We start from the raw sequence: 25,962 nt of genomic DNA, 5'->3' as shown, positions 1-25,962 counted from the left end.
GCCAATTTTTTCACTCTCCTCTTTCACTTTCATCAAGAGGCTTTTTAGCTCCTCTTCACTTTCTGCCATAAGGATGGTATCATCTGCATATCTGAGGTTATTGATATTTCTCCCTGCAATCTTGATTCCAGCTTGTGCTTCTTCCAACCCAGCATTTCTCATGATGTACTCTGCATAGAAGTTAAATAAGCAGGGTGACAATATACAGCCTTGGCGTACTCCTTTTCCTATTTGGAACCAGTCTGTTGTTCCATGTCCAGTTCTAACTGTTGCTTCCTGACCTGCATATAGGTTTCTCAAGAGGCAGGTCAGGTGGTCTGTATTCCCATCTCTTTCAGAATTTTCCACAGTTGATTGTGATCCACACAGTCAAAGGCTTTGGCATAGTCAATAAAGCAGAAATAGGTGTTTTTCTGGAACTCTCTTGCTTTTTTGATGATCCAGCGGATGTTGGCAATTTGATCTCTGGTTCCTCTGCCTTTTCTAAAACCAGCTTGAACATCAGGAAGTTCACAGTTCACCTATTGCTGAAGCCTGGCTTGGAGAATTTTGAGCATTACTTTACTAGCATGTGAGATGAGTGCAGTTGTGCGGTAGTTTGAGCATTCTTTGGCACTGCCTTTCTTTGGGATTGGAATGAAAACTGACCTTTTCCAAAAAGTTGTGATTACATAGTACCAAAGTGCCCCAGAAAGGTGATAACCAGGTAACATCTTTAAAAATTGTAACTAATAAATACTGTTTGTTACATTGTCACATTCTACATCCTTTCCATATTTTTACCTCTACACCAGTCCCATGGCCATAGGTTTTATTTCCATAATCAGATGAGGAAACTGAGGTTCAGGGAGTTAAATAATTTATCTAAAGTCATGTAGTTGATGGGCCTAGAAAAGGGAATAGCAGCCCACTCCAGTATTCTTGCATGGAGGACCCCATGGATGGAAGAGCCTGGCTGGGCTACAGTCCACAGTCTCAGAGAATCAGACACTACTGAGCTGCTAACACACACACACACACACACACACACACACACAGCTGATGGGAGGTGAAAGTGGAATTCAGTCTCAGGTAGGTCTGACTCCAGTAAATATTTTTTCCAGTGCCTTTACTATGTCTCTCTATCAAATTGGGTTTCTCCCCAAAATTCAGGCAGACCAGCGTTACAATTTAAATGCTGCTAGTTCGGTCCCTTTTGTCTCACAGGAAGTAGGTGTCACCTCCCTTTCTGGGGTGGTACATATATGTGTGTGATTGGGGTAAGGCTGCAGATGCTTGCCTTGTGCCTTTTCTTGTGGGACATTCTTCTGCTCTTGACTGTGAGGCTGTGCATTGCTCATAGGTCTGTGAGCCACCCCAGTCAAAGTGGTTTCCTAGCCTAGAATAATCAATAGAATAAAACAGCCTTTCCCAGTGTAGCTGAGACCTCCCACTTGGCGAAGGTCTGGGATTAGAGGTCTCTGAAAGCGTCAGAGTACACACCTGAGTTTTCCTTGTTGGTCAAACTTGTTTTAGAATATAGTGTGTTGTCTGGACACATAAACCACCTGTATTGCTTCTAAAATGGTCCAACAATGTCTGATAGATGAAAATAAACATGGCTAGAAGGCTCAGCAGGCCTGAGCTCTAGTGTCCTTTTGAGGCTTCCAGTATTTGTGTGTGTGTGCGCTAAGTCGCTTCAGTCATGTCCGGCTCTTTGCGATCCCATGGACTGTAGCCTGCCAGGCTCCTCTGTCTATGGGGATTCTCCAGGCCAGAGTCGTGGAGTGGGTTGCTATGCCTTCCTCCAGGGAATCTTCCTGACTCAGGGATTGAACCCATGTCTCTTATGTCTCTTGCATTGATATGCAAAGTTTTTTACCACCAGTAGTACATGGGAAGCCCCCACCAGTATATATATATATAGTATATTGTAATATATATTTTTTATATTTAAAATATGAAGAAATGCAAAGAAAAATCCACAAGGTGATAGAGTCTTAAAATTTTGTTTTTCTTAGTGTTTATATTTAGCAAAGTAATATTTTTAAATATATATATATTATAATGCACTTGGACCAGTCACAAAATACTTAAATTGAAAGGATATTCAGCATATATATTAATTTGTAGTATTCTGTCTGAAGTGTGTCCCAAGAATAGAACACAGATTCACTGTAAGTTATTTGGTAAATATTTTCTTCCAGTTCTTTTTTTTCTTAACAGTTGCATTTTTCATTAGTCCAAACATAGGAAATACACATCCATGTTAAGCACTTCATTTTTTAAAACTTTATTTATTTGTTTTTGGCTGCACTGGGTCTTCCTGCTACCCTCGGGCTTTCTCCAGTTGCAGTGAGCAGGGGCTACACTCTAGTTGTGATACAAGGGCTTCTCATTGCAGTGGCTTGTCTTATGCAGACATGGGCTCTAGAGCTCAAGGGCTTCAATAGTTACGGCACACGGGCTTAGCTGCTCCTTAGCATGCAGGACCTTCCTGGCAGAGATCGAACCCATGTCCCCTGCATTGGCAGGTGGATTCTTAACCACTACACCACCAGGAAAGCCCCTGTTTCAGTTCTGTCAGTACCTGTCTGTATGACCTTTGGGGGAAAAGCCTGCAAGTCTTGGCGGCCCCTCTGGATTGGACACCTAGGGCAGAGGGCATCCCTGCCCCAGCCTCGCCGTGGGTCAGGCCCAGCCCCAGCCAGTGTCACTCTGGCTCCACGTAGGAAAATACAGTAAGTGACTCACTGAAGAAGAGTCACCCAAAGACAACCTCAAATAAGGACATAAAACCTAGGTTATGAGGACATCTGAAGCCACAGGAGAAGGCTTCTTCCCTAAAGTGAAAGGACAAGCTGGCCAGTGTTGGTGGGCGGTGACATGTGTGCACACATATGTCAGGAAGGCAGAGGTTTTGCTCTATTTTTTGTTTACTCCAGCACCTTAGTGTCTGATACGTATTAGGCACTCAGTTAATACTTTTTGAATAAATGAATGCATGCATGAATGCACAGGGAAGTAACCATCCATTTTCTTTTTTTAAAAAAAGATACTTGCAACTGATAAGAACCTTCTGTAAAGCACAGGGAACTCTACTCAATACTCTGTAATGACCTATGTGGGAAAAGAATCTAAAGAAGAGTGTGTGTGTGTGTGTGTGTGTGTGTGTGTGTGCTTCCTGACCAGACGGTAAAGAATCTACCTGCAATGTGGGAAACCCGGGTTCAATCCCTGGGTCAGAAGATCCCCTAGAGCAGGGAATGGCTACCCACTCCAGTATTCTTGCCTGGAGAATTCCATGGACAGAGGAGCCTGGCCAGCTATAGTCCACGGGATCGCAAAGAATTGGACACAACTGAGCGATTAACACCGCTACCACGACATGTGTATATATATAACTGATTCACTTTTCTGTACAACAGAAACTAACACAACATTGTAAATCCACTATACTCCGCTAGGACTTTCCTGGCGGTCCAGTGGCTAAGACTCCATGCTCCCCTCAATGCCGGGGGCCTAGGTTCGATCCTTAGTCAAGGAACTAGATCCCACATGCTGCAAGGAAGATCAAAGATCTTGAGTGCAGCAACTAAGACCCGGCACAGTCAGATAAATTAATACTGAAAAACAAAATCTAGGGGACCCCCCATTAAAAAAAATCCATACTCCCAATTTTTTTAAAAAAGGAACTAGAGGGGAAAATACCAATAATTTCCAGTTTTAAAAATGGGGAAGATAGGAATGAAATCCTTTTCAATGAAATGGTACAGCAAAATGGGATAGTGCTACCCCATACTGAGCCCTTTATGTCACCTAATGCAGTGGTTCTCAGATTTTCCCTGCAGGGACATCACCCAGTGGACTTGTTAAAAAAACCATGCCTCAGTCCACCCCTAGAGCTCTGGAGCCTGCAACGGGGCCCCTGCCAGGTGGTTCTAACAAGTTCCCCAAAGATGTGGATGCTGCTGGTCTGGGGATCACACTTTGAGAATCTCTGATATCTCTTAATTCTCACTCACTTCAAAAAGTCTACAAGGTAGATGTTTAGGAAACTGACTCAGAGAGGTCAAATAAACACTCCCCGAGGTTAAACAGCTAAAATAAATGGAGGATCTGGAGTTGACTTGGGTCTGTTTAATATAGGCGCCTATGACTCTAACCTCTGTAGTGCGAGGTGAGGAGGGTAAAGAGGGCTGAGTCTGAATGCTGGGGGGTTTCGGAGGGAGGAAGACGGAGGAGTAGAGAGTTGTCAGAAAGCCTGTCTGGAGGGAAGGAAGCCCTTTTCCAGGAATGCCCTCCTGCTTTGCTTAGGGCTTGAAGTCAGTTCTCACCGCCATTGGAATGTCATCAGCTCTCCCATCATCGGACCTTTTGCGTTCGGAAATGTCTGCCCCTTGATTATCCAACTTCAGGGTTTACTTTGGGGATTAAGTTTTGTTTCCCTTTGGTTTTAGGAATTAGCTTTTAAAGAGTCAGGTTCCTTGACTAACCTACTGAATGAAATTCTCCCTTTGGCATCCAAAACTTTAGTCCATGTTATTTGCTCTCTTCAAGCCTCTCTCAGTGCCTGTAAGGTACACTTGGAAGAGGCATTTATTTTATAATGTTAGTCTTTCACCACTACCTACTGACTACCAGTCCATTTTTTTACATTTATTTGCCTGGCTAGTGAGCATCAAAAAAATAAAGAGATAATTCTTCTAGAATACCTGGGTTCCTAGCTTATTCAGTCATAGTCTCTGGGCTACCCTACACCCTCAGTTCTGAGATTTCTTCTGGAACATCTCGGGCCAGAGGGAAAAGATGAAGAGAGACATGTATTGAAGTTGCTGGTGGCCATAATTCTGTGGCCAAAATGGAATCCCCTCTTCTATTCCTTTCTTTCTTTTTTTTTTTTTTGTTTAAAATATTGACTTTGTTTTCTGTGCTTTATATTACATGCTTATGGTGCTTAGTTACTCAGTGACCAACTCTTTGCCACCCCATGGACTGTAGCCTGCCCAGTTCCTCTGTCCATGGAATTCTGCAGGCAAGAATACTGGAGTGGGTTGCCATTCCCTTCTCCAGGGGATCTTCCTGACCCAGGGATCGAAGCTGTGTCTCCTGCATTGCAAGCGGATTCTTTACCTGCTGAGCCATCGGCGGGGGGAAGCCGTGTGCGTTACATTCTTGCGTCTTACCTGTTTCATTTTGGTCACATGCTTCTTCTTTTTCTTTTCTTTAATATTGACTATATTCTCTTTGCTGTATGTTACATCCTTGTGTCTTACTTAGGCATGTGGGATCTTAGTTCCTTAAGTGGAAGCACAGAGTCTTAACCACTGGACCACTAGGGAAGACCCCTCCCCTCTTTTAAGGAAAAGTAACTTACACTCTCTTGTCTTCCTTCACTGAAGAGGGTGTGCTGTGCTGGTAGGGGCCGAGGGGACACAGTGATTGGTAGCCAATTCCCAAGGCCTGGTTGAAACTTAGAACGTTGGTTAGAGCTGCGGGGCCAGGCGGTGGAGGGTAGTTAGAGCTTGTCCAGTCGGCCTTCCTGTCTCAGAGTTGAGGCCACGGAGGCCTAGAGAGGGATGACTTGGCCCAGGTCACGCAGTCATCCCAGCGACTTCCATGCCAGTACTCTTTCTGCAACCACCTGGGGCTCAAGCAGAGTTTGGGACTAAGTGGTTTTGACAAGGATTTCGAAGGGGGCTCTCGTTTCTTAGGACACCCGGAATGTGAACCTTGCCCACAGTAGGCGGTCTCTCCTGAGAGGCTCGTCTGAGAGATCCCCCAGCTCATCTGAGCACAGGAGTCCCCAGTGTGGACACTGACCCTCTGGGCAGCCTCTGGTCCTGGTTCTTCTACCTGCTCTGTCTGAGAGCCATTTCATCTCAGGGAGAAAAATCCCCGAACCACGCTCTTTCAGTTTCTGAAAACAGTTCTCGTTTGTTGTTGTTCAGCCATGTCTGACTCTTTGCGACCCCACGGACTGCAGCACACCAGGCTTCCCCGTCCATCACTGTCTCCCGGGGCTTGCTCAAACTCCTGTCCATCGAGTTGGGGATGCCGTCCAACTGCTACCCTCATCTCTGTCACCCCCATCTCCTCCTGCCCTCAATCTTTCCCAGCATCAGGGTCTTTTCCAGTAAGTTAGCTTTTTGCATCAGGTGGCCAAAGTATTGGAGCTTCTGAAAACAGGACGAAATACTTTCATGGTGAATGTAAAGGAGAGAGAGAATGAATACATGGTATGTCCATGGGCCCTGTGGGCCCTCGCTTACCTCCCAATCTGTGGAGAGGCCATTAGTCCCAGATTTTTAGATTTCATGAGCCAAATCCCCACCTCCCAATATTTTGGGTTGACAACTTATTTTGCCATGTAAGAACATCTTAAAGACAAACAAACAAACTTAACATTGTCCACTACCAATATTGTTTATTACGGTAAAATATACCTATGATAAAATTCACCTTTTTAAAGTGTACAGTTCTGTGGCATTAAATACGTTCACATTGTACAACCATCACCACCATCCAGCTCCAGAACTTTTCACCTTCCCAGCTGACACTCCATCTGTTAAACCAGCTTTTACACCATTGCCTTTTAAAACACCACTGCTGCTGGTCCGGTGGTTAAGACTCCCGGGATCCAAGCTCCCAATGCAGCAAGCCGTAGGTTGGATTCCTGGTTGGGGAACTAAGATCCCCACACAGTTCTGCCAGTAAATAAATAAAGGATGTCTGTCACCTTTATTCTTTAATAAGGGGCATTTCTTTAACGTGGAAAAAAAAAATGTGACTTTATGAAGAGTCCCTTTCCCCATGCAGTGATCGTCATCCTGCACTGGATCCAATGATCCAGGCCCACCATCGCAGCCACAGGACTGGCCGGGGAAGGAAGGTGGCTGACCCCAAGGGCACTGATAGCCCTGGCGCACGTGCTCCGAAGCCCCCATCGAGGTCTGGTGGGGAGGGCAAAAGGCAGATGCTGAAACAGCTGTGGCCTGGGCTAACTCATCAGCAAGTTTAGGAAGCCACAGTGTTTTCCTAGCCAGCTGCTGGGGTTTCCTTCCCCAAACCAGAGGAGGGGGGAGGGGAGGCCCTAGGAGAGGGCGGGGCGGGGGGAGGCGCCTACATTCTTTTCTTCGAGGAACCTGACCGGACTTCTAAGGTCAGAGCCCGGAGTGGGAGCTGCCCGGTTACCTCTTCGCTGTCGTCCCTCCCCCACTCTTAATGATCTTTCCATTACAGAACCCAGACCAGGAAGTGCCTGACAGGTCACAGCTGCAGACACATGGCTGGGGAGGCCTGGGCTCCGGGCCAGTGGTGGGAGGGTCTGAGCTCCCCTCAGAGCAGCGGGACCCCTGCACACACACACACACACACACACCTCTTCAGCTAGTCCAGCTTTCCCTGACTGCTTGGGGGGAAGGTGTTCTGTATTGTCACAGTTGGTACTTTGGCTTTGAGTTTAGGACGTGATTGTATTTAATAAGAGCAGGAGAAGTTCCCCACCCGACTGTCCTGATCCCTACACAAGTCCCCTCCCGACTGTCCTGATCCCTACACAAGTCCCCTTCCTGGGCATGTGGTTCTTTAGGGGACATTTTCCATGAATGAGCAAGGCTCTCCGGCTTCTTTTCCCAAGATGGAACCCACCGAACATGGCCCTAGAAGCTTCCAGGGCCGTGGTGAGGCACAGTCTTAATGCTGCCCAAACAATCGATTTAACAACCGATCTAGCATGTGTTGTGTTAATTGTTCAAATGAGTGAGTGAGTGAAGTTGCTCAGCCGTGTCCAACTCTTTGCGACCCTATGGATTGTAGCCCACCAGGCTTCTCCGTCCGTGGGATTTTCCAGGCAAGAGTACTGGAGTGGGTTGCCATTGCCTTTTCCAGGGAATCTTCCCGACCTAGGGATCAAGCCATCAGGGAAGATGTTAATTGCTCAGTTGTGTCCAACTCTTTGCAACACCGTGGACTGTAGCCCCCCAGGCTCCCCTGTCCTTGGATTTCTCCACGCAGGAATACTCGAGTGGGTTGCCGTTCCCTTCTCCAGGGGATTTTCCCGATCCAGGGTTTGAACTTGGGTCTGCTGCACTGCCCCATCAAAATGCCAGATTCAAAAGATTTTGCAGGGTATGGTTTAGAGACAAGAGCATGAACTCTGCAAAACCACAGGCCTGGCTGGGCCAGCCCCCTTCATTTTGTTATCTTCACGGAGGCCGGCTCCTTCCACACACAAGTTTGCTCAGGAAATGTTAATTTACCCTAAACTGTGTCCAAGGGGGGCAGTTGTCACACAGGAGTTTCTGTCTCCACCGCCAGCTGTGTTGTTGGCTTTCTTCCCTGAATCTGCCAAGGCTGATTCCTCTGGTGCCAAATGTGAGCCGGTGACAAACTTCTAGGAACCGGGAGCTGAGAGACCTTCCTTCCCAGTAGCTGCAGACCAACCTTTGCTCCTGACGCTTCTTCCTGCACAACTTAGGTGAACTTGCCCTGGCCCAGGGCAGCTCTTTCTTCCTGGTAAGGCAGGCGGGAAAGCAGCCAAGGGTACTGGGCATCCTTTGGAGGAAGCGTTTCTGCCGGGAGTGCTTCTGTAAACACTGGGGCAAGAGGAAGAGGGGAGATTTCTCTTAAAAACTACTCCTGGGCACATTCCTTTGTTAATCACATAATTACAGCCCTCTCCCCAGCCTGGAAGTGTCCTCCTCCTCGTGGTGGGAGGTATGGAGGTAGGGGGGGAAGGTGGGGAACCCAGTCTCTAGGAGGGAAGAAAACGCATCAGCTAGAACACCAGACTCAACTCTGATGCTGGGTTACCCATCGCTGCATCTTTGGGGAAGGTTTGCACAAAATACAAGGATTCGCCTGCCTGCCCTGCAACTTAACCGGGGAGCCGGTTTTGGGGAGTCTTGGAGTGGGTGCCGGGTCCTGGCTGTGGCTTCGGCCAGTGCAGGCGGCTCAACGCTAAATTACAGTGACGAGATGGGATGACACAAAAGGCTCGAGATCTTTTTTTTTTTTTTTAATAAAAACAAAACACAACTCCCGGCCCCAAGCCCCTGGGCTGCTGAATGGCGAAGGCTTCCTGTCAGGATTAGCCGGGCCGCCTGGGCAAGTGTGCACTGCCTTTCTCCTCAGGAAATACCTTTGGTAAGCCCGGGTGGGGTCCCCATGGCAACGCGAGAGGGGACCCGCTGACTGAGACCATTCAGCTCCCATTGTGGCCGGGCCCCTTTGTCGGGAGCTGTATTGCTGCCCCTCTGGCCCACGCAGCAGTTTGCACCGTTTTGTCAGGCTGAATGTGGAGTTTTTACATTTTAATGGGCTCTTCTGGCAGCGGCCCATTTGCATGCAAAATGCTCCTTCTTACTTCTTTCCCTTTTTCTATTTGAAAAAAAAAAAAAACCCTACACTCCAAATCCCCCCGGGTTGGGGGGCCTGGTGAATTTGGCTGGACCAGGGTGTCAGGCCCCACTAATTGACTGGTGTCCCCGTGTCCCCTCCCGCACACTTCTGTATGCACCCTGTCTCGGGGATGCCGCACGTCCAGGGGATCACGCATCCGGAGGGCTTCCTCCCTGGACCCCCCACCCTTACAGGATGACCGTTTTCCCCCAGGATTTTGATGAGAACCCCCTCTGGCCTGGCCTTGCCAGACTAAAGTAAGTTTTCAGTTCCATTTCAAAGCCAAAATAACGTAATAAAAACCTCGACAGAGGGCTCCCGGGGCCCCGCTGGGCTGTTCTGTCTTCCTTTTAAGTTGCTTTCAAAGCCACCCCGAGTTCCTCCCCCAGCCACAATTGCCCCCTCATTTATCTCTGGGGAGTTTGTGTCAAGACTGTAAACATTCCTAGACCACCGGTTCCCCACATTACCAAAGAGCATGGCCCCTCTTCTAATTTTCTCAACCCAGAAACGCAGAATCCAAAGGATTTCCTAGGAACGAAGAAGCTCCAATCCTTTGGCCACCTGGTACAAAGAGCCAACTCATTCGAAAAGACCCTGATGATGGGAAAGATTGAGGGCAAGAGGAGGAGGGGGCAACAGAGGGTGAGATGGTTGGATGGCATCACCTACTCAGTGGACATGAATTTGATTAAACTCCAGGAGATATTGAAGGACTGGCGAGCTGCAGTCGATGGGGTCTCAAAGAGTCGGACAGGACTGAGCAACTGAACAACAAAAAGGGATTGCAACTGTTAAGAGCCGTCACACGTGGATTTGTTGGGGGGCTAGCTATTCAAGCCCTACACCCTTCCTCTCCAGAGTGGGCATAGAGATGACACCACACTGACCACGGGGTAGATGAGACATATTGATGGATCGGCCCTCAGCCGAGCATTTTGAATGAGGGCACGATAGAGCTGTGAAAATCTGTAAGTCACATTACAAATAAGTTGAGCAACAGAGCTGCAGAAATTTCCAGAGAATGAGTTTTCATGTCTGGGGAAGTGATGGAGAGACAGGAAAGTGTTATTTTAGGAGAAAGCAAAATAAAGGGCAGTGAGGGTATTGGCTTGGCGGGGTGAGGAGACAGGAGAGCTGGAGGGGGGAGGCGGGCAGGACTTGAGAGGCCCCAGGTCCTGGAGGAGGGCATTCAAACCAGGCAACCAGGGGCATGAGGGGATGGGACACAGAGTGCCTGGGCCAGGGCTGGGACAGTCAGGATGTGTGATGGGGGAGGAAGGGGGAGCTGGCCCAGGGGATGGGTGGCCAGCCTCTTTGCCTGACATTCTTGATCTTTTCAGTGGATCAGGCAGGGGTCATCTGAGGTCATCAGCTCAGCTATAAGCTGCACTCAAGAGGGACTTGGGGGGACTTCCCTGGTGGTTCAGTGGTTAAGACTCGTGACTGTTTCATGACTTTGGGAGAAGTCTCTCAACCTCCACTGTCTCATGTTTAACTGAAATAAATGCAAATGAGCACAGACGTGAATAAGCACGCCCTGTAAAGCTTCAGGTGCCGCGCCAAAAGGGGGCGCTACTGTTAGCCCTGGGTCCGCCATGGTCACAGGGCTGCCCCACCCCCACCTCCCAATTTCCTCATCTGCCAAATGTGCGCAGTCACACCTGCTCAACTCTAAAGGGTAGATGAGCATGACCAGGAAAGAGCATTGTAAGTAAAAAAACACCAAGTTATCAAGTAGTGGTTGTGGAGGTGAAGGAATGAGAAGAGGAGGAGGAGGCTAAAGCAGCCAGCTGCAGAGTCCCATGGGAGGAAGGTCGGAGACACAGGTGCCATTAGGCGGGACCCAGGGGCCGACCAGAAAGGGTTTCTTTCACTTTCCGGAGGCAAGGATTGCAAAGACGGTACAAATAGAGACCCTTTGCACTGGTCTCTTTCAAAGGTTCTGGATGCATGTGGATTCTGGAGAGCCAGGCCACCTGGAGGCAAATCCCTGCTCAGCCACTTACTGACTAGGTAGGCTGTCTTGGACACATCCTGAACCTCCTGTGCCTCCGTGTCTCCTCTGTCAAATGAGGGTGACGGTTCTCACTTCACGGGGTTGTTGTGAAGCACTTGTACTTGGCATACCATCAGCTTCTGCATTCCCAGGGTAGAGGTAACAATGGTATCAACCTCCTATGGGCTTCCCAGGTGCCTCAGTTGGTAAAGAATCTGCCTGCAATGCAGGAGACCCAGCTTTGATCGCTGGGTCAGGAAGATCCCCTGGAGAAGGGCACGGCAACCCACTCCAGCATTCTTGCCTGGAGAATCCCCACGGACAGAGGAGCCTGGCGGGCTCCAGTCCATGGGGTCACAGAGTCGAACACGACCAAGCAACTAACACATCAGTTTTCATGGTTGCTCTGAGGATTCAGGGATACTCTGTGGTAAAAGCATTCACAGGATATGGAGTGTAGATAGTAAGCTTGCTGCCAGTATTGGCTAATATTGGCATTACTGTTTTCAGAGTTGTTTAAGGATCCCAAGATAATATATGAGGAGGCGTGTGGTCAGTCGTAAAGTGCTATGCAAATATGGTGCTGTTCTTTGCTGGATTCATGCGAAGTTGTGGGGCTCCGGGATGGATAGCTTCCAGACCAGATTGGTTCTTATGGGACCGAGGCTGGTGAAGTGGTATTTTTAAAATACATTTTCAAGTATGTTTGTCCATGTGGCATGAAAGGCCTGCATTCACAGTGACTGCAGAGGAGTGAGTTCCCTGGGACTTCTTCGGTGGTTCTGTTCTATCCACCCACCTTTAAGTTGAAATTATCTGGAGGGGGCTGTTTTCTGCTGTGTCTTCTTTTGTTCCAGGCAGGCCATATGGTCTAGCCTCATCTCCCATCCCCTTCATCCCGAGGCATAGCCTTGCTCGTAAGCACCCCATCTTTTTCTGCTCCCCACAAAGTTTCACTGCCTTCCGCTACCATCATGTTGCCCGGTGCTACAAACATCGCCATCTGCTTTGACCACCAATACTTAAGTTCCGAAACCTTGGAGCCTGTGCTGGGTCACCTGTCCTGGGCTCTCATATTCTTCTCCCATTACCTCGTGTTGTATGATACAGTATTCCATAGCAACCAGGTATTGTGTAAATCTTATCACCCTGGCTAGCCCAAGGCTGGAAGAAGGAACTGGCAACCCACTCCAGTACTCTTGCCTGGAAAATCCCACTCCAGTGTCCTTGCTTGGAGAATCCCAGGGACGGGGGAGCCTGGTGGGCTGCCGTCTGTGGGGTTGCACAGAGTCGGACATGACTGAAGCGACTTAGCAGCAGCAGCCCAAGGCTGACCAGCTCTTTCACTGCTTATTTTAATCCATGACCTCTCTTTGCACAGCAACAAGGGCTCACAGAGACAACCCACTGATGGCCATTCTGGAGAAAGTCCCTGTCCTCTTTGATTTGGGGAAAATTGGGGTCTCATCTTCCAATGACCACGTTTGTACAGATTTGAGCCTCCTTGTGGTCACTGCCCACCCTACATGGTGCCCAGGGCTGGCAGAAGACTCAGAGTTTAGAATCAAGAACTTGGATCTGAACAGATGAACCCAGAACAGAGCTGCCTGCTAGGTGACAGTGGCAGATTTCTGGCCAACTGCTGTATCCTGTTGGCTCGTTGGCGATTACAGAGCCCTGGTGTTTTGGAGGAAAGTAGGGAGGGAGAGGGACTCCATAGGACCCCGCTAACATTAATCACATTCCTAGACTTGAGAAGTACCACTCTCACCTCTCTGTTTTTCTAGCTGCTTCCTTGAGGATTACTAAAACGTTTGGGTCCCTATCTGTTTCTAGTTCCCCTTGGAGGGTGGAGAGGTTCCATTAGAGAAGCAGATGGGACTGGTGATTGCTGTCTGAACCCCCGTCCCTCCCACTAAGAGTGTCCTGGGTCCAGCCAGCACAGCCTTCCATGGTCCACCTGCTGTCTGCACTGTCTTAGAAGTTGCCCCGCGACCAGAGTCCTCCTCAGCTCCAGATTCAGGCAGCTAAGCAGGAGCCTTCATTCTCTCCTGTCTTCCAGAGAGATGGCCAGGGCACCCTTGATCCTCTAAGGGTGTGCAAGTCAAGTCCAACCCTAACCTTAACCTTCTTGCTCCCAGTGACGATCATAGTGACTCTGAGGTGGCGTGGAAGCAGGATGGACTGTTTTCCTCCAGGGCACCTCAAGCACCCTGCACCCAGAGCCTGTTGGAGTGAAACTCACGCCAAGTGCTTTACGCCTCAGGCCAGGTCCCCATGGAATATAGATACCCAGTGTCCCCCAGCCTCCGTTGCCCACCTCATCTCTCAGGAAACAGGACACACAAAGCAAGTGTGTGGGTTTGCAGTCTCCCCCGCAGCCTCTCCACTGCAATTCATCTTTTCAAGTCGCTGCCCAATAAACTGCTTTCTCTTCTTCATCAGTCATGGCCAGCCCAATAAAGGTGTCAGCTCCTTTCTTGCTTCCTGATGCCTAACGACATGAAGAGCCCTGGTCTGTGGGTCCTGGTCAGAGAAAGGCCAGCTCAGTGGAGACGGAGCCACAGATGCAAGGGCCTTTCCAACGGGGACATAAATGGGGGACCCTGCAAAGACCGCAGGAGAATGGAGAGTAATGACTTCGTTGTTGCAGGCGGCCAGTGAGCAGGGACGCCCGCATCAGTTGCCTTACAGATGATGCTCCAAGGTCAGGGCTGCTACTCCAGGTGGTGGCACAGAGGCCACCGGGTGGCAGGGCCCGGTAAGCCAGCAGATGGTCAGTTACCTTTCCATTACCTCCTCGAAGAAAGTGGCATTTACCTGCTTTGTAAATGGAGGCTTTGACACACATCCAAGAGCACCATTAGCCATGAAAAAAGTCCACTGTAAACCAAGAGCCGTAGGTTTTGGTTTAAATTGAGAAGAATGTTTTCAGTTCCTCTAAAATTTAGTCTTTGCCAGATGCTAACTTCAAGACCTACTGAGTATTTTTCTGTGTTTCTGACATTGTTAGGCACTGTGGGAAAACTATAATAGACTATTCTATTGGTCTGAGTTGCTTTCTGTTTCTTAGGCAAGACATGGACACTTTTGACAATTAGGAAAGAACACACCCAAATGTCTATCAGCCAACAAGTAGATCCGTAAAATGTGGTATACTCACAAAAACTATTATTTGGCCACTAAAAGGAATAAAGTACATGAGACCACATGAAAAGAACCTTGAAAACATACTAAAAGAAAGGAGGACACACAAAAAAACTATATTGCACAAGTCGATTGATATGAACTACCTAATATAGGCAAATCTATAGAGACAAAGCAGAAAATGGTTGCCTAGGCTGGTGGAGGGGGAAGGGATAGTCAGTGACTGCTAATGGGTATGGGGTTTCTTTGGGGGGTGATACAAATGTTCTAAAGGTAGATTGTGGTGATAGTTGCATTCTGTGACTATACTAAAAAGTATTGAATGATACACTATAAATGGGTGAATTTTATGATACGTGAGTTATATCTCAATAAAGATGTTTGAAAAAGCAACAGTGCAAGATGGCTTGGAATCAAATGCAAATTTGTGCTAATCAGATGGTAACTGTTTTTACAGAAAAGGAGGGTGGGCGTCTTGGATTGTGCACTTTGAGTAGGTGGGTAGGAGAGTTCTAGAGAGATGCCCGACAGCCTTGAGCAGAAGTCAGTTTTGTTGTGGCTGCAGAATACGGTTAGTGTAGAAAACAGCCAGACTTGGCGTGGAAGGTGGGGAGAAGACGGTCGCATGGGGAGGAGGGGACAGACTGAGAGGAGCCCTGAAGGCAAAGCAGGGGTTGGAGTTCACCCTCTACACAGCCTTCGATATTGATCAGGAGAGTGAACGGGCTAGCACACCGTGGCCTGGAGCATCGGGCTGAGCTTGACCTCCAGGGACTGGGACAAGAAAGCTGGCTCTTGAGGCTTTATATAGATCATGCAGAAGAGTTCTGTGTGCATGTCCTGGCCAGGAAGAGCGGGGAGTTTCAGACCCAAGTGGAATCAGCCCGAGCTGGTCCCAGCAGAGCCAAGTCTCTCTCTGTTGCTTTCTTCTGGGGCAACGCCCATGTTCTCCCTGCTACCTTTTTGTTTCTGGGACCTGTCAGAGGCTAAGAATTTGAGTTTACCAGAGTTTACTGTTTGACCAACGGCTGGTACAGATCATGAGCTGCAAAATATTTAATCAGTGAGGTCATTGCAGGAAAATGAGATTTGATCCATAGGAGCGTCTTCTGTTTCCCTAAGGGTCAAGTCTGAATGGCTTTTCTTCTGCCTCCTCTTGGCAAAACCACAAACCATTAAAAATGGAAAGAATAACTTTTTTTTCCCCCAAGACCCACAAAAGCTTATTTTTAATCAGTGTGTGGTCTGCTCACCTTTGTGGTGTGCCTCTTGACCTGATTCACAAAAATAAGTGAGTGCGGGCCTAGTGGTTTGTTTCCAAACCCTTTTAAACCAGCACCTCCTTTTTGATGACTCAGTATTTACTACCTAGGATTTAAGACAGAGCCCTTGGGTCGAGGGGCACCCGGCCTGCAGCCATGGCCTCTGAGCCTTGTCCGAGGCCCCCCCAAAAAGCTGCTGTTAGTCCCTGGTGCCCAGGACACATTTCATCAGTGAGGTTTCTAGCAGAAACCTGCTGGGGACTTCAGAAAGAGTGGGTTAAAATGAGATGGTGAGGGAGAAGCGGAGTTTGGAAGGGAAGACGACAGAGAGACAGTGCATCATTGTCCGATTATTCAGCAAGCCTTTGTTGGCAGCTCTTGTGGGCCAGGGCCCTCCTGGGTGTTGGGGTTTAAAGGTAAATTTGACATGTTCCCACTCTGGCAACCTTATCAAGAAAGGGGCCTTTCCTCCAGGGTGACAAGTGTGAGGGGAGGGCCCCTGACCCAGACTGGGGTCAGAAAGGCCTCTGGGGCAGTTTCCAGCCAGGCTGAGAACCAGAGGGTGGGTGGAGAGCCAGGCAGAGACGCCAGGGTGGCGGGGCCAGGTACCTTTCAGAGCCTTCCGAATCCGGTACCTGCAGGGGGGCTGCCAGCAAGCCTCTGATGCTGAACTGGGGGTAAGAAAGAAAGAAGGCTGCAGAAGGCAGTAGAAACCAGACAGGTAGGTGGTGGATGCGAGCTACCTCAGGTGTGTTGTTCTGGTGGAGGCCGGGCAGAGGGCAGAAGATGCCAGGGGCAGGCATGCAAGTGCTGAGAGCGATGGGGAGATGCGTTTCTCCACGTTAGTGTGGACGGGGTGTGCTTGGGAGAAGACGGATACGCCTGAGGCTGGCCTTGTCCTGTGTCCGGCCTCAGGCCTTCCTGTTGGTGCGAGTTCAGCGCTGATGGTCGAGAGGGGTGGGTGTGTCGACCCCCGGACTCAGGGTGGGGTGGGGGAGCAGTGAGGGGGAGTGGATGTGTGTGCCTGTGTGTCAGAGGAGGGCAGCGGAGAGGACGTTGGGGGCTTGAGAGGGGGAGCCCTGCAGTGGGGCGAGGAGAAAGGAGCTTTGTGTGGAGCGGCTTTTGCTGCCAGGGCAAGTGTGGGTTTTGTGGCAGCTGCCGACCTCCGTTCCTAATATAGTCAAAAGCTCCGAATCCTCTGGCCCAACACCTGTTAGCCAGAGGCTCCCCTGAGCTGACCTCTCCTCGGGCCGTCTCTCCCGCGTATACACCCTGTGCATTGGACTCCTTGCGGGGCTCAGAGCCCCCCCCAGTACTGATCACTTGAATCTAGAACCCCGCCCATGACACGCTGCCCCCCACATGGGGGGCTGCTGCATTTTGGTGGGGGCTTGTTCCTGGGGAGAGGGGTGAGGCTGCCCCACCCGAAAGCGAACAGTGTGTTCCCCTGGGAAGCGGCTGCTCTTGGTAAAGAGCTGCGTGTGTGGGGAGGGGATGTTTTTAGACACACAGGGGTCCCAGGGAGGGCCAGAGCTGCCCCCCTCACCAAAAGATGGAGGGAAACCCACTCTGAACCGCTTAATGCTGCTGCAGCTGCTTCCTAACTTCGCCTCTGTCTTCCTTTGCCCTCTGGAGGAGTGGGGTGGATAGGAAGCATTGGGGGTGCCCAAGGAGCCAGCTGTCCCCCCGACTGACCCCCCACCCCAGCTCCGTACCCCGCCCCCCGGGGATGCTGCAGCTCTGTGCGGCCAGCATAATGCCTTTGTCTTTCCCCATCCCTCCTGCCCCCTTGCTCCCTCTGCCCTCCTCCTGGTCCCTGTGGCGGCTGCAGCCCAGCCCTGGGGAGCCCCCGTGGAAGTGGAGTCCCTCCTGGTCCACCCCGGTGACCTGCTGCAGCTCCGCTGTCGGCTGCGGGACGATGTTCAGAGCATCAACTGGCTGCGGGACGGGGTGCAGCTGGCGGACAGCAACCGCACGCGCATCACCGGGGAGGAGGTGGAGGTTCGGGGCTCCGTGCCCGCCGACTCAGGCCTCTACGCCTGCGTGACCAGCAGCCCCTCCGGCAGTGACACCACCTACTTCTCTGTCAACGTCTCAGGTGGGTAGCCAAGTCCACCCTCTGCCTCTCCCCGCCCCTGCCTCCCTCTTTGCTGGTCTCAGGGGGAGGCCGGCCTCTTCCTCTGCCGTCATCTGCGCCCTCCCCTCTGCTGCAGAAGCTGCCACCCACTAACATTGCCCCCGCCCGCTGCGCGGCTTAGCTCTCAGGGGGTGACTCGGGGTGCTGGCCTCGGGTTGGAGAGCGGAGGACTGCCTGGACCCACCTCGGGGGTGCTCACTGATACCCCCGGAGGGGGGGGCAGTGAGACATGGTGGTTTCTCCAGCACAGCCTGCCCAGGTCATCGGGGTGCCCCAGGGCTCAGGCTGCTTCCAAACTCTTGTTCCCTGGCCGATTGGACTTGGTGCTGGGCTTAGTCATCAGCACCCCCAGATTCATGGTGAGATCCCTGTGGGATAGTGGATGACCCAGTTGCACCGCCGTAGTCACGGCTTGATGGGAGACACGTGTTCTCTAGTTTCCAGATCTGTGTTACGGCAGCCAGGGAACCCTAGAGCTCTGTGATTTTGGGGACCTGCCACTTGTAGGATGTGACTTTTACAAAACCTTAGGACTGAACCGAGTAGAGCTGGAATTCTCTTTACACCACTTGTGCATCTCAGGCTGTGAGCCTGGCCTCTCCCCCGCCTGCCAAACATCCTCTAGAACAACCCCTCCCCAGCAGAGGGACGTGCCTCCTTCACTTCCCTCCAGATGCCCCCAAAACACTAGAAAGGACTGAGGAAAGATCTGTCACGAACCCTGATGGGTGACCACACGCTCAAAGGGGTGGATACTTGTTGGGGGCAGGCATTGGCAGCTGCCCACTGTGTCGCGGGTTCCTGTCCACTGTGGTTGAGAAGCGCAGTTCCCTGACCTCAGCAGACATGTGCTAGAAACGTTGCAACTCCAGAGAGTTCAGCCCAGGGCTTCGGATATGGCTTCTGGCCACAGTGCCTCGATCTGTCTGGGTTTCCAAAGGAGGGTTCGGATGCCCTGGCTGCTGGTTCTGAGATGCGGCGTGAGCCTCTGAGTGCAGGGTGGAGTTAGGTTAAAGAGAACCCCACCTATCCGTGATGGAGCTGCCCTGGGCAAAGGCTTCGGGGAAGGGAAGAGCAGTGTGTTGGGGTCAGCAGAGGAGGGGGACAGGCACAGGGCATGCAGTTCTTACATAAACCGTGTCTGTCCCGCAGAGGGATGGACACTGAGGGAGGCTCTGTGGGGAGTGGTCGCCGTGGTCGCCTGTTACTGGACTGGCCCTCGTGCTCCCGGGGTGGCTGTGGACTGGATGCAAGCCACAGCCTCTTTTCCTGGGGGAGGGACCTCAGTGCTCCCTCCCTCTTGCCCTAGATGCGCTCCCCTCGTCGGAGGACGACGATGACGACGATGACTCCTCTTCCGAGGAGAAGGAAACAGATAACACCAAACCAAACCGTATGCGTGAGACACTGTTTCTTTCCTTTCTGGCCTCCAGGCCCGGGGGTTGGGTTGGAATGGAAAAGGGGAAGCTTGGGCAAACAACTGGAGAAGGGAGGGGTAGCTGGGCACATGGGGTCACAACGCTTGGCCCGGGGGACCTCCCCTCCGGGGTCCAGACCAGTGCGGGCATCGTTCACAGGTGGCGACCAGGTGGGTGGGGCCTCCCCGAGCCTGACCAGGCCCTGTCTGTCTCTGCTCTCCCTGGGCAGCCGTGGCTCCGTACTGGACGTCACCAGAAAAGATGGAAAAGAAACTGCACGCGGTGCCAGCTGCCAAGACAGTGAAGTTCAAATGCCCTTCCAGTGGGACCCCGAACCCCACGCTGCGCTGGCTGAAAAACGGCAAAGAATTCAAGCCTGACCACAGGATCGGAGGCTACAAGGTACCTGGGTTTTTATGAAAGCTGGAGTAAGGTGGGCAGGAGACGCTGCTTAGAAAATCCTTACTTATATGCCTTTAATTGTTTTAAATAAAATTTTCAAATACTAAAAAAGCAAATAAACTTAAATCTTTTTAGTCTTTTTTTTTCCTACGTATGTGATTTTTACATGGTCAGTCACATTGTCTATCTAATTTCTTGCCAGTTGTTAACATTATGAGTCTTTTGCCATGTATTTGAAAGATAATTTTTCATGCCTTTATAATATCCCAGTATTAATTGTCCCATAATTTAATGAACTATTTTGTGATACTAGTTATTTTCCAGTTTTGCACTGCTGTAAATAATGTTATGGTGAATATCTTTGTAGTTAAGTCTGTGTCAATATTTTAAAATATTTCTCTTTAGGGACAGATTGCTGGAAGTTACTAGAGCAAAGTATAAGCACTTTTAAGCTCTTGATGCATGTTACCCAATTCCTTTCTTTTTTCCCCTAATAAAGTTAGGTAATTTTATTCATTTGTTCACTTATTCATTTTTTACACCAACATTTCTTGGATACACGTCTTTCCAGAAAATGTATTAGGCAGTAGAGTTCAAAGTGCAATGGGAAGACATAAAATTTTACTGTGACATTTGCTCTAATGGAAGATGATGTAATGAGTAGGGGTGTGATTTTTTTTTTTCATTTTATTTTATTGTGGTAACAGTTACTTTCTTAAAAGGGAAAATGAATTCACCCTCCCATAGCAGAGTATGAGAATGATAAACTGGCTATACTTTTGCCAACAAATTTGACAGGTGAGAGTATCATATTGTTCTCTGTGGGCTATTTTGCTTAGGAACAAACTTAGAATTTTCATGTGTTCCTAAGTGGTTTCCATTTCTTGTTGTGGAAATGTTCAAGTCCTTTGCCCGTTTATAATTCTAGAAGAACGTCTTCATCTAACCCTCCTTTAAACCCTGTGATCATTCTCACCATCCCTGTTTCTCTCCCATCTCACCTAGCTGCTCTTTTCTCATTAATCTTGCATAAGAAAAGTAGAGGAGGGGCTTCCCTGGCAGTCCAGTGCCTAAGACTCCTTGCTTCCAAAGCGGGGGGCCTGGCTCTGTCCCTGATCAGGGAACGTGATCCCACATGCCACAACCAAGACCCAGCGTAACCAAAATACATAGATATTAAAAAGGAGAAGCAGAGGAAATCAGAAAAACAAACTGTATATAAAGTAACTCAGCCGGCACTTGCTGTGTGCAGCACCCTGTGCTCTGGGTCTTATGAGGCAGCGTCCTGCCCAACAGAGTCCATCTAATGGGAGCACTGCACCAGTGAGGCCCAGAGGGATGAGAGGACAGGACGTGGACTGTGAAACGTCTCGTCAAGGGTGGACATGGCTGGACTCTTAGCAGGACACTGCTCTGCCACAAGAGCAGTGTGGACAGGGGTGCAGTGTTGGGAAAGCTCCCAGTGTATCTGGGAGGGCTCCAAAGGCACGTTTGTCCAGATTGCAGATGGCCTTGGCCGTGGCGGGCAGACCTTCCGAGTCCTCACACCCCTCTGCCTGATGCCTTCTTGCAGAGTGTGAGTGGGCTGGCATGATGGTCCCCAGCTCCCTGTGCAGCCGAGCTGCGTGCTCTGATTGGAGGGTGCGTGGCTTCTGCCCACCTTTCCCTCCACACCCGCAATGGGGCCCTTTGGCATGTTTCCCCTCAGGTCCGTTATGCCACCTGGAGCATCATTATGGACTCCGTGGTGCCTTCGGATAAGGGCAACTACACCTGCATCGTGGAGAACGAATACGGCAGCATCAACCATACCTACCAGCTCGATGTCGTGGGTAAGAGGGTGGCGACAGGAGGAGGAGTTTGGTGGAAGGAGCAGGGATGCGGAGAACACAGCCTGGGAGCCAGGTTCACTTAGGGGTGGAGTCAGGATGCTGTGGCATTTATTAGCTCTGTCACCTTCCTTTTTCACACCTCCCTTTTCTTATCTGTCAGTAGAGTTGGGAGGATCAGTGGTACCACAGGTTCATTGTAAAGGGAAAGGTGTTGTTGAGTCTCTCTTGCAGGAGTTGACTGGCATAGTAGTGGTTAATCTAGCTTAATAGTAGCTACCATTCCACAGATGCGAGTGGTCTGCCGGGTACAGTAAATACACCACAGGCAATTCTTCTAGCACCCTGCAAGGCAGGTGCTGTTGTTCCCACTGTACAGAGGAACACACTGAGGCTCAGAGAGGTCAGTCCACACAGACTCCAGGCACTGCATGAGACACTAGGAAGATCGCCGTGCCTCTTGGTGCTGTGGTGCAGCCTCTGCCTTCCAGAGGCTCTGAATCTCATTCTCTGGCGACCTTAAGGTAAAGAGTTTCACAGCCAGGGTTCTGCCTTGGCTTTAAGGATATGGTATGCAGAGAAGCTTCTGGGGAATTCCCTGGAGGGTCAGTGGTTAGGACTCAGTACTTTCCCTGCCATGGCTCGGTTCAGTCCCTTGTTGGGGAACTAAGATCCTACGAGCCATGGAGTGCAGCAAAAAAAATAATAATAATAATACAAGCTTGTGATCTAGGAGGTCCAGGGTAGGATCTGAGGGTCAGTGTTTCTAACAGGCTGGTGAAGCTGGTGCTGCAGTACCCAGACCACAGTTTGAACAGCAAGAGTCTGAGTGGCTGTGGGTTTAGTTACAGGCAGGTAGGCTGGGCTTGGTCCGGGAATGCGTCTCTGTGCTGGTCCTTAGGATACTGTCAGCATTCCAGCCAGGAGCAGCCACGGCAGGGCCTGACGACCCTCTCCCATCCCGTGCCCCCCCAGAGCGGTCCCCTCACCGGCCCATCCTGCAGGCGGGCTTGCCGGCCAACAAGACGGTGGCCCTGGGCAGCAATGTGGAGTTCATGTGCAAGGTGTACAGTGACCCACAGCCCCACATCCAGTGGCTGAAGCACATCGAGGTGAACGGGAGTAAGATTGGGCCGGACAACCTGCCTTATGTCCAGATCTTGAAGGTAATCCTGGCTCCGGTCTCCGTGGGCTGGGCTCGGGGAAGGAGGCCTGTATCTCCTGGGGCCCAGGTGGCTGGGGTCCGGCTCAGTCCCTGCGATCGGGCCCCGGTCCTTCTGCTGGGTCCAGGCTCCATCTTACGTGGGCCCCTGGCCACTTTCCAAAGGACCAGTGGCAGGTCATGGGTGAAGGCTCGTAGGATGCTGAGGGCTGGGGGTGAGCACTGCTGGCTTCTAAAGAGCTTGGACGGTGACCGTACCCAGGCTTTCAGGTCAGCTTCTCTGGGAAGGCATTGGCACTCTGCTCTCCCACTGCCCACCACCACAGCCTTCCCAGCAAGCATCTGCTAGTCTCTGCCCTGCTTCCTGAGTCACATCCTTTCTGGCACGTGGGCTGATGCCAGGCACGGTTTAGCTTAGGTAGGGCTGGAAAAGCTGAGGCCATGGGTCAGTCCTCAGCGGTTTCAGGAGTAATGGCACTTTCTTTTTTCCTCCCACTCCCAGACTTCGAATGTCCCTGAATGCTCCATTAATCCAGGGAAGCTAATTGCCTAATTCTCCAGTGGATCTTGCAACAGGAAGTAACCAGAAGCTGGGAACCTGCTTTCCCTCCTGGTCCCAGCCTTAGACCTCCTCCTCCCTGGCTTGGCTGTTCCAAAGATTTCCCAGCCAGCCACCACGCGCCTCACCTTGGGCACTGAAACTGCCATGTAGGAAGTGGGCCCAGGGCCTTGGACCTTGGCTGCTGTCTCCATTGGCAATCTCTGCCCTCTTCCTGGAGGAGGGGGTTTAACACAAATGAAACATTTGCTTGGGGCAATGATTTTTTTCATTCAGTTTGTTTTTCAGTCACATGGATTTTTAAAGTCCACTTTTTTATCCTGCTAATGAGGGAAAGAGGATAAGCGTCACCTCAGCCTCTTGCCTTAGCTCCTGGGCCCACCTTAACACCGCACGGGAGCAAATACGGCCACATCTCTGTGTTGGCCCAACTGACAGCATGTCGTTGGTCTGTTCCAGCATTCGGGGATAAATAGCTCGGATGCGGAGGTCCTGACCCTGTTCAATGTGACAGAGGCCCAGAGCGGGGAGTATGTGTGTAAGGTTTCCAATTATATTGGTGAAGCTAACCAGTCTGCGTGGCTCACAGTCACCAGACCTGTGGCAAAAGGTAATGGGGAGCTGGAGGGGCCCTTGTGCTGGGGGTTGATGGAGGCCCCGAGCTGCCAGGGCAGCTGTGGGGAGGCCAGCGCCCCACTCTCCCTGTGAGCCTGCTGTTTCTAGTGCCCGGAGCCATGGAAAAATACCCGGCCTGGGCGGCTGGATTGGTTCGGTTCTGTGTTGGTGTCACCCCTCTGTGCCTTGTGTGTGTTCTTGGCTGCGTGTGGGGTGCGTCCTGGGTGATCCTGGAGACTGAGGGTCCGAGTGATGGAGAGGAGAGAGGACCAGCGTCTATAGCGATGTGTGTGTGGGGGGAATGTGGGTGTGTGTGTATGGGATGGGGGGGTATGTGTGTGGGAGGGTATTTGTGTGGGTGTGAGTGTGGGGGGTGAGTGTGTGTGTGGGGTGTGTGTGTGTGTGTGTGTGTGACTGGGGAGGTGTGGGTGTGGGGGGGGGCTGTGTGTATGTGTGGGGGGTGGGGGGTATTTGTGTGGTGGTGAGTGTGGGGGGTGAGAGTGTGTGGGGGGTGTGTGTGTGACTGAGGAGTTGTGTTTGGGGGTATGTGTGTGGTGGGGGTATATGTGTGTGTGGGGTATTTGTGTGGGTGAGTGTGGGGGGGTGAGAGTGTGAGGGAGTGAGAATGTGTGGGGGGGCTGTGTCAGTGTGTGTGTGGGGTGTGTGAGTGTGTGGGATGTGGGGGGGTATGTGTGTGGGTGAGTGTGTGTGTGGGGTGTGTTTGTCTGAGGGTGTAGGATGGGGGTATTTGTGTGGGTGTGAGGGTGTGTGTGTGGTGGTGAGTACGGGTATGAGTGTCTGTGTGAGGCTGCAGCCAGCCCCCTCTGTTCCTCCTGTGTGTCCCCTCTGGAAACCAAACAGCCCCCGCGCCGGCCCATTTCTCCATGCGCTCGCGCCGCATGCGGGGCTGGGCCGGGGCTGCTGCGCCTGGTGACGGGTGTAACCAGCCATCCGCGTTGCGCCGTCAGGTCTGCCGAGTTCCTCCTCAGGCTCTCACCCTCTTCCTCTAACAGGTTTCTCGCTGCCTGGTGATTTTTGTCTGTCCGTTGTTGCAAAGGAGACGCTGGGGAACCTTTCTTCCTCTGGTTATTTTTTTCTTCCCCCTTTCCTCCTCCTCGTTCCCTCTCTGAGAGGTCTCCGGTCCCGGGCTTGTCCATGTGGCTTCCGTTGTCTCTTCTAGACGGCCGGAGTTAACACCACCGACAAAGAGATGGAGGTGCTGCACTTAAGGAATGTCTCCTTTGAGGACGCGGGGGAGTATACATGCTTGGCGGGTAACTCTATCGGACTCTCCCATCACTCTGCATGGCTGACCGTTCTGGAAGGTATACACTGTCCTCCTCCTCTCGATGTCCTGCCCTCGCCAGGGCCACGGGGGGAGCATGCATCGCAGGGTCGGGGGAGACACAGAGCCGGGCTCCATACGCAGCACGCGGCTCCAGCAAGTCATCCGGCCTGTCATCTGGCCTCATGGATCAAACCTTCTCAGCTCACCCCGGAGTCTTCCTCCTGGTGCAGGATCTCAGATTGCTCTCACTTGTGGGCCTGCCTCCGTCTCTCCCCCGGGTTGGAGCGATACATGCATGGGGTCTGGATCTAACCTGCAGCTGGGCTCTCCTTCAGGGCAGGCTCCTTCCCTCCTCGCGTCCAGCAGTCTTGCTTTATTGCCAGCCCCCGAAGTCTCCGAGAGGCTCCCCCTGTAACTGAATATAGGTGCTCTGAAGGGAGGGGCTTGCCGCTTGGAAGCACCAATGCTCTCCACCTTCCCCCTTGCTGATCTCGGTGGGCGAGGTTCCTCCAGACCCAGACAGAGGACTTGAGCGGCTTTGAGCGAGTCCTTTCCCAGGCAGCGCAGGGGGCTCGATGGTGCCCGTTTATCCTCTTTGGCTCCCAGTGCAGCTCCTCTCCAGAGGGGGCTGTGGAGGTAGGGCCAGGAAGGCAGGAGCCTGCAGCCTGTGCAGGGTGGTGGGCTGGCGGCCTCGGGGCTGGAGCTGGGCGCGGCGCTGCTCATCCTGGGACTCTGGTCTCTTTCCTCATCCCTCTCGTCCTCT

The 25,962-nt window shown here is 51.4% G+C and overlaps 1 protein-coding gene across 8 annotated transcripts in view; it reads left to right on the top strand.

Moving 5' to 3' along the window:
- The window catches only part of FGFR1 (fibroblast growth factor receptor 1), a 56,091-nt gene that overhangs the window by 17,379 nt on the left and 12,750 nt on the right, over nucleotides 1-25,962 (top strand). For 3 of the 8 annotated variants that reach the window (XM_042241377.2, XM_060407149.1, XM_060407150.1), the window contains exons 3-8: nucleotides 17,621-17,887; nucleotides 19,236-19,325; nucleotides 19,574-19,746; nucleotides 21,455-21,578; nucleotides 22,551-22,741; nucleotides 25,092-25,236. In XM_042241377.2, coding sequence (XP_042097311.1) covers nucleotides 17,621-17,887; nucleotides 19,236-19,325; nucleotides 19,574-19,746; nucleotides 21,455-21,578; nucleotides 22,551-22,741; nucleotides 25,092-25,236 — 990 coding nt within the window. The remainder of the gene's footprint in view (nucleotides 1-17,620; nucleotides 17,888-19,235; nucleotides 19,326-19,573; nucleotides 19,747-21,454; nucleotides 21,579-22,550; nucleotides 22,742-25,091; nucleotides 25,237-25,962) is intronic. The other 5 variants (XM_042241378.2, XM_060407151.1, XM_042241381.2 and 2 more) reach the window with 3 other exon arrangements.

This window comes from Ovis aries, chromosome 26 (genome assembly GCF_016772045.2).
Source record: "Ovis aries strain OAR_USU_Benz2616 breed Rambouillet chromosome 26, ARS-UI_Ramb_v3.0, whole genome shotgun sequence".
In the NCBI taxonomy this organism is placed as follows: Eukaryota; Metazoa; Chordata; class Mammalia; order Artiodactyla; family Bovidae; genus Ovis; species Ovis aries.
The sequence above is the reverse complement of the archived record's forward strand: the minus strand, read 5'-3'. Positions and strand labels throughout refer to the sequence as shown.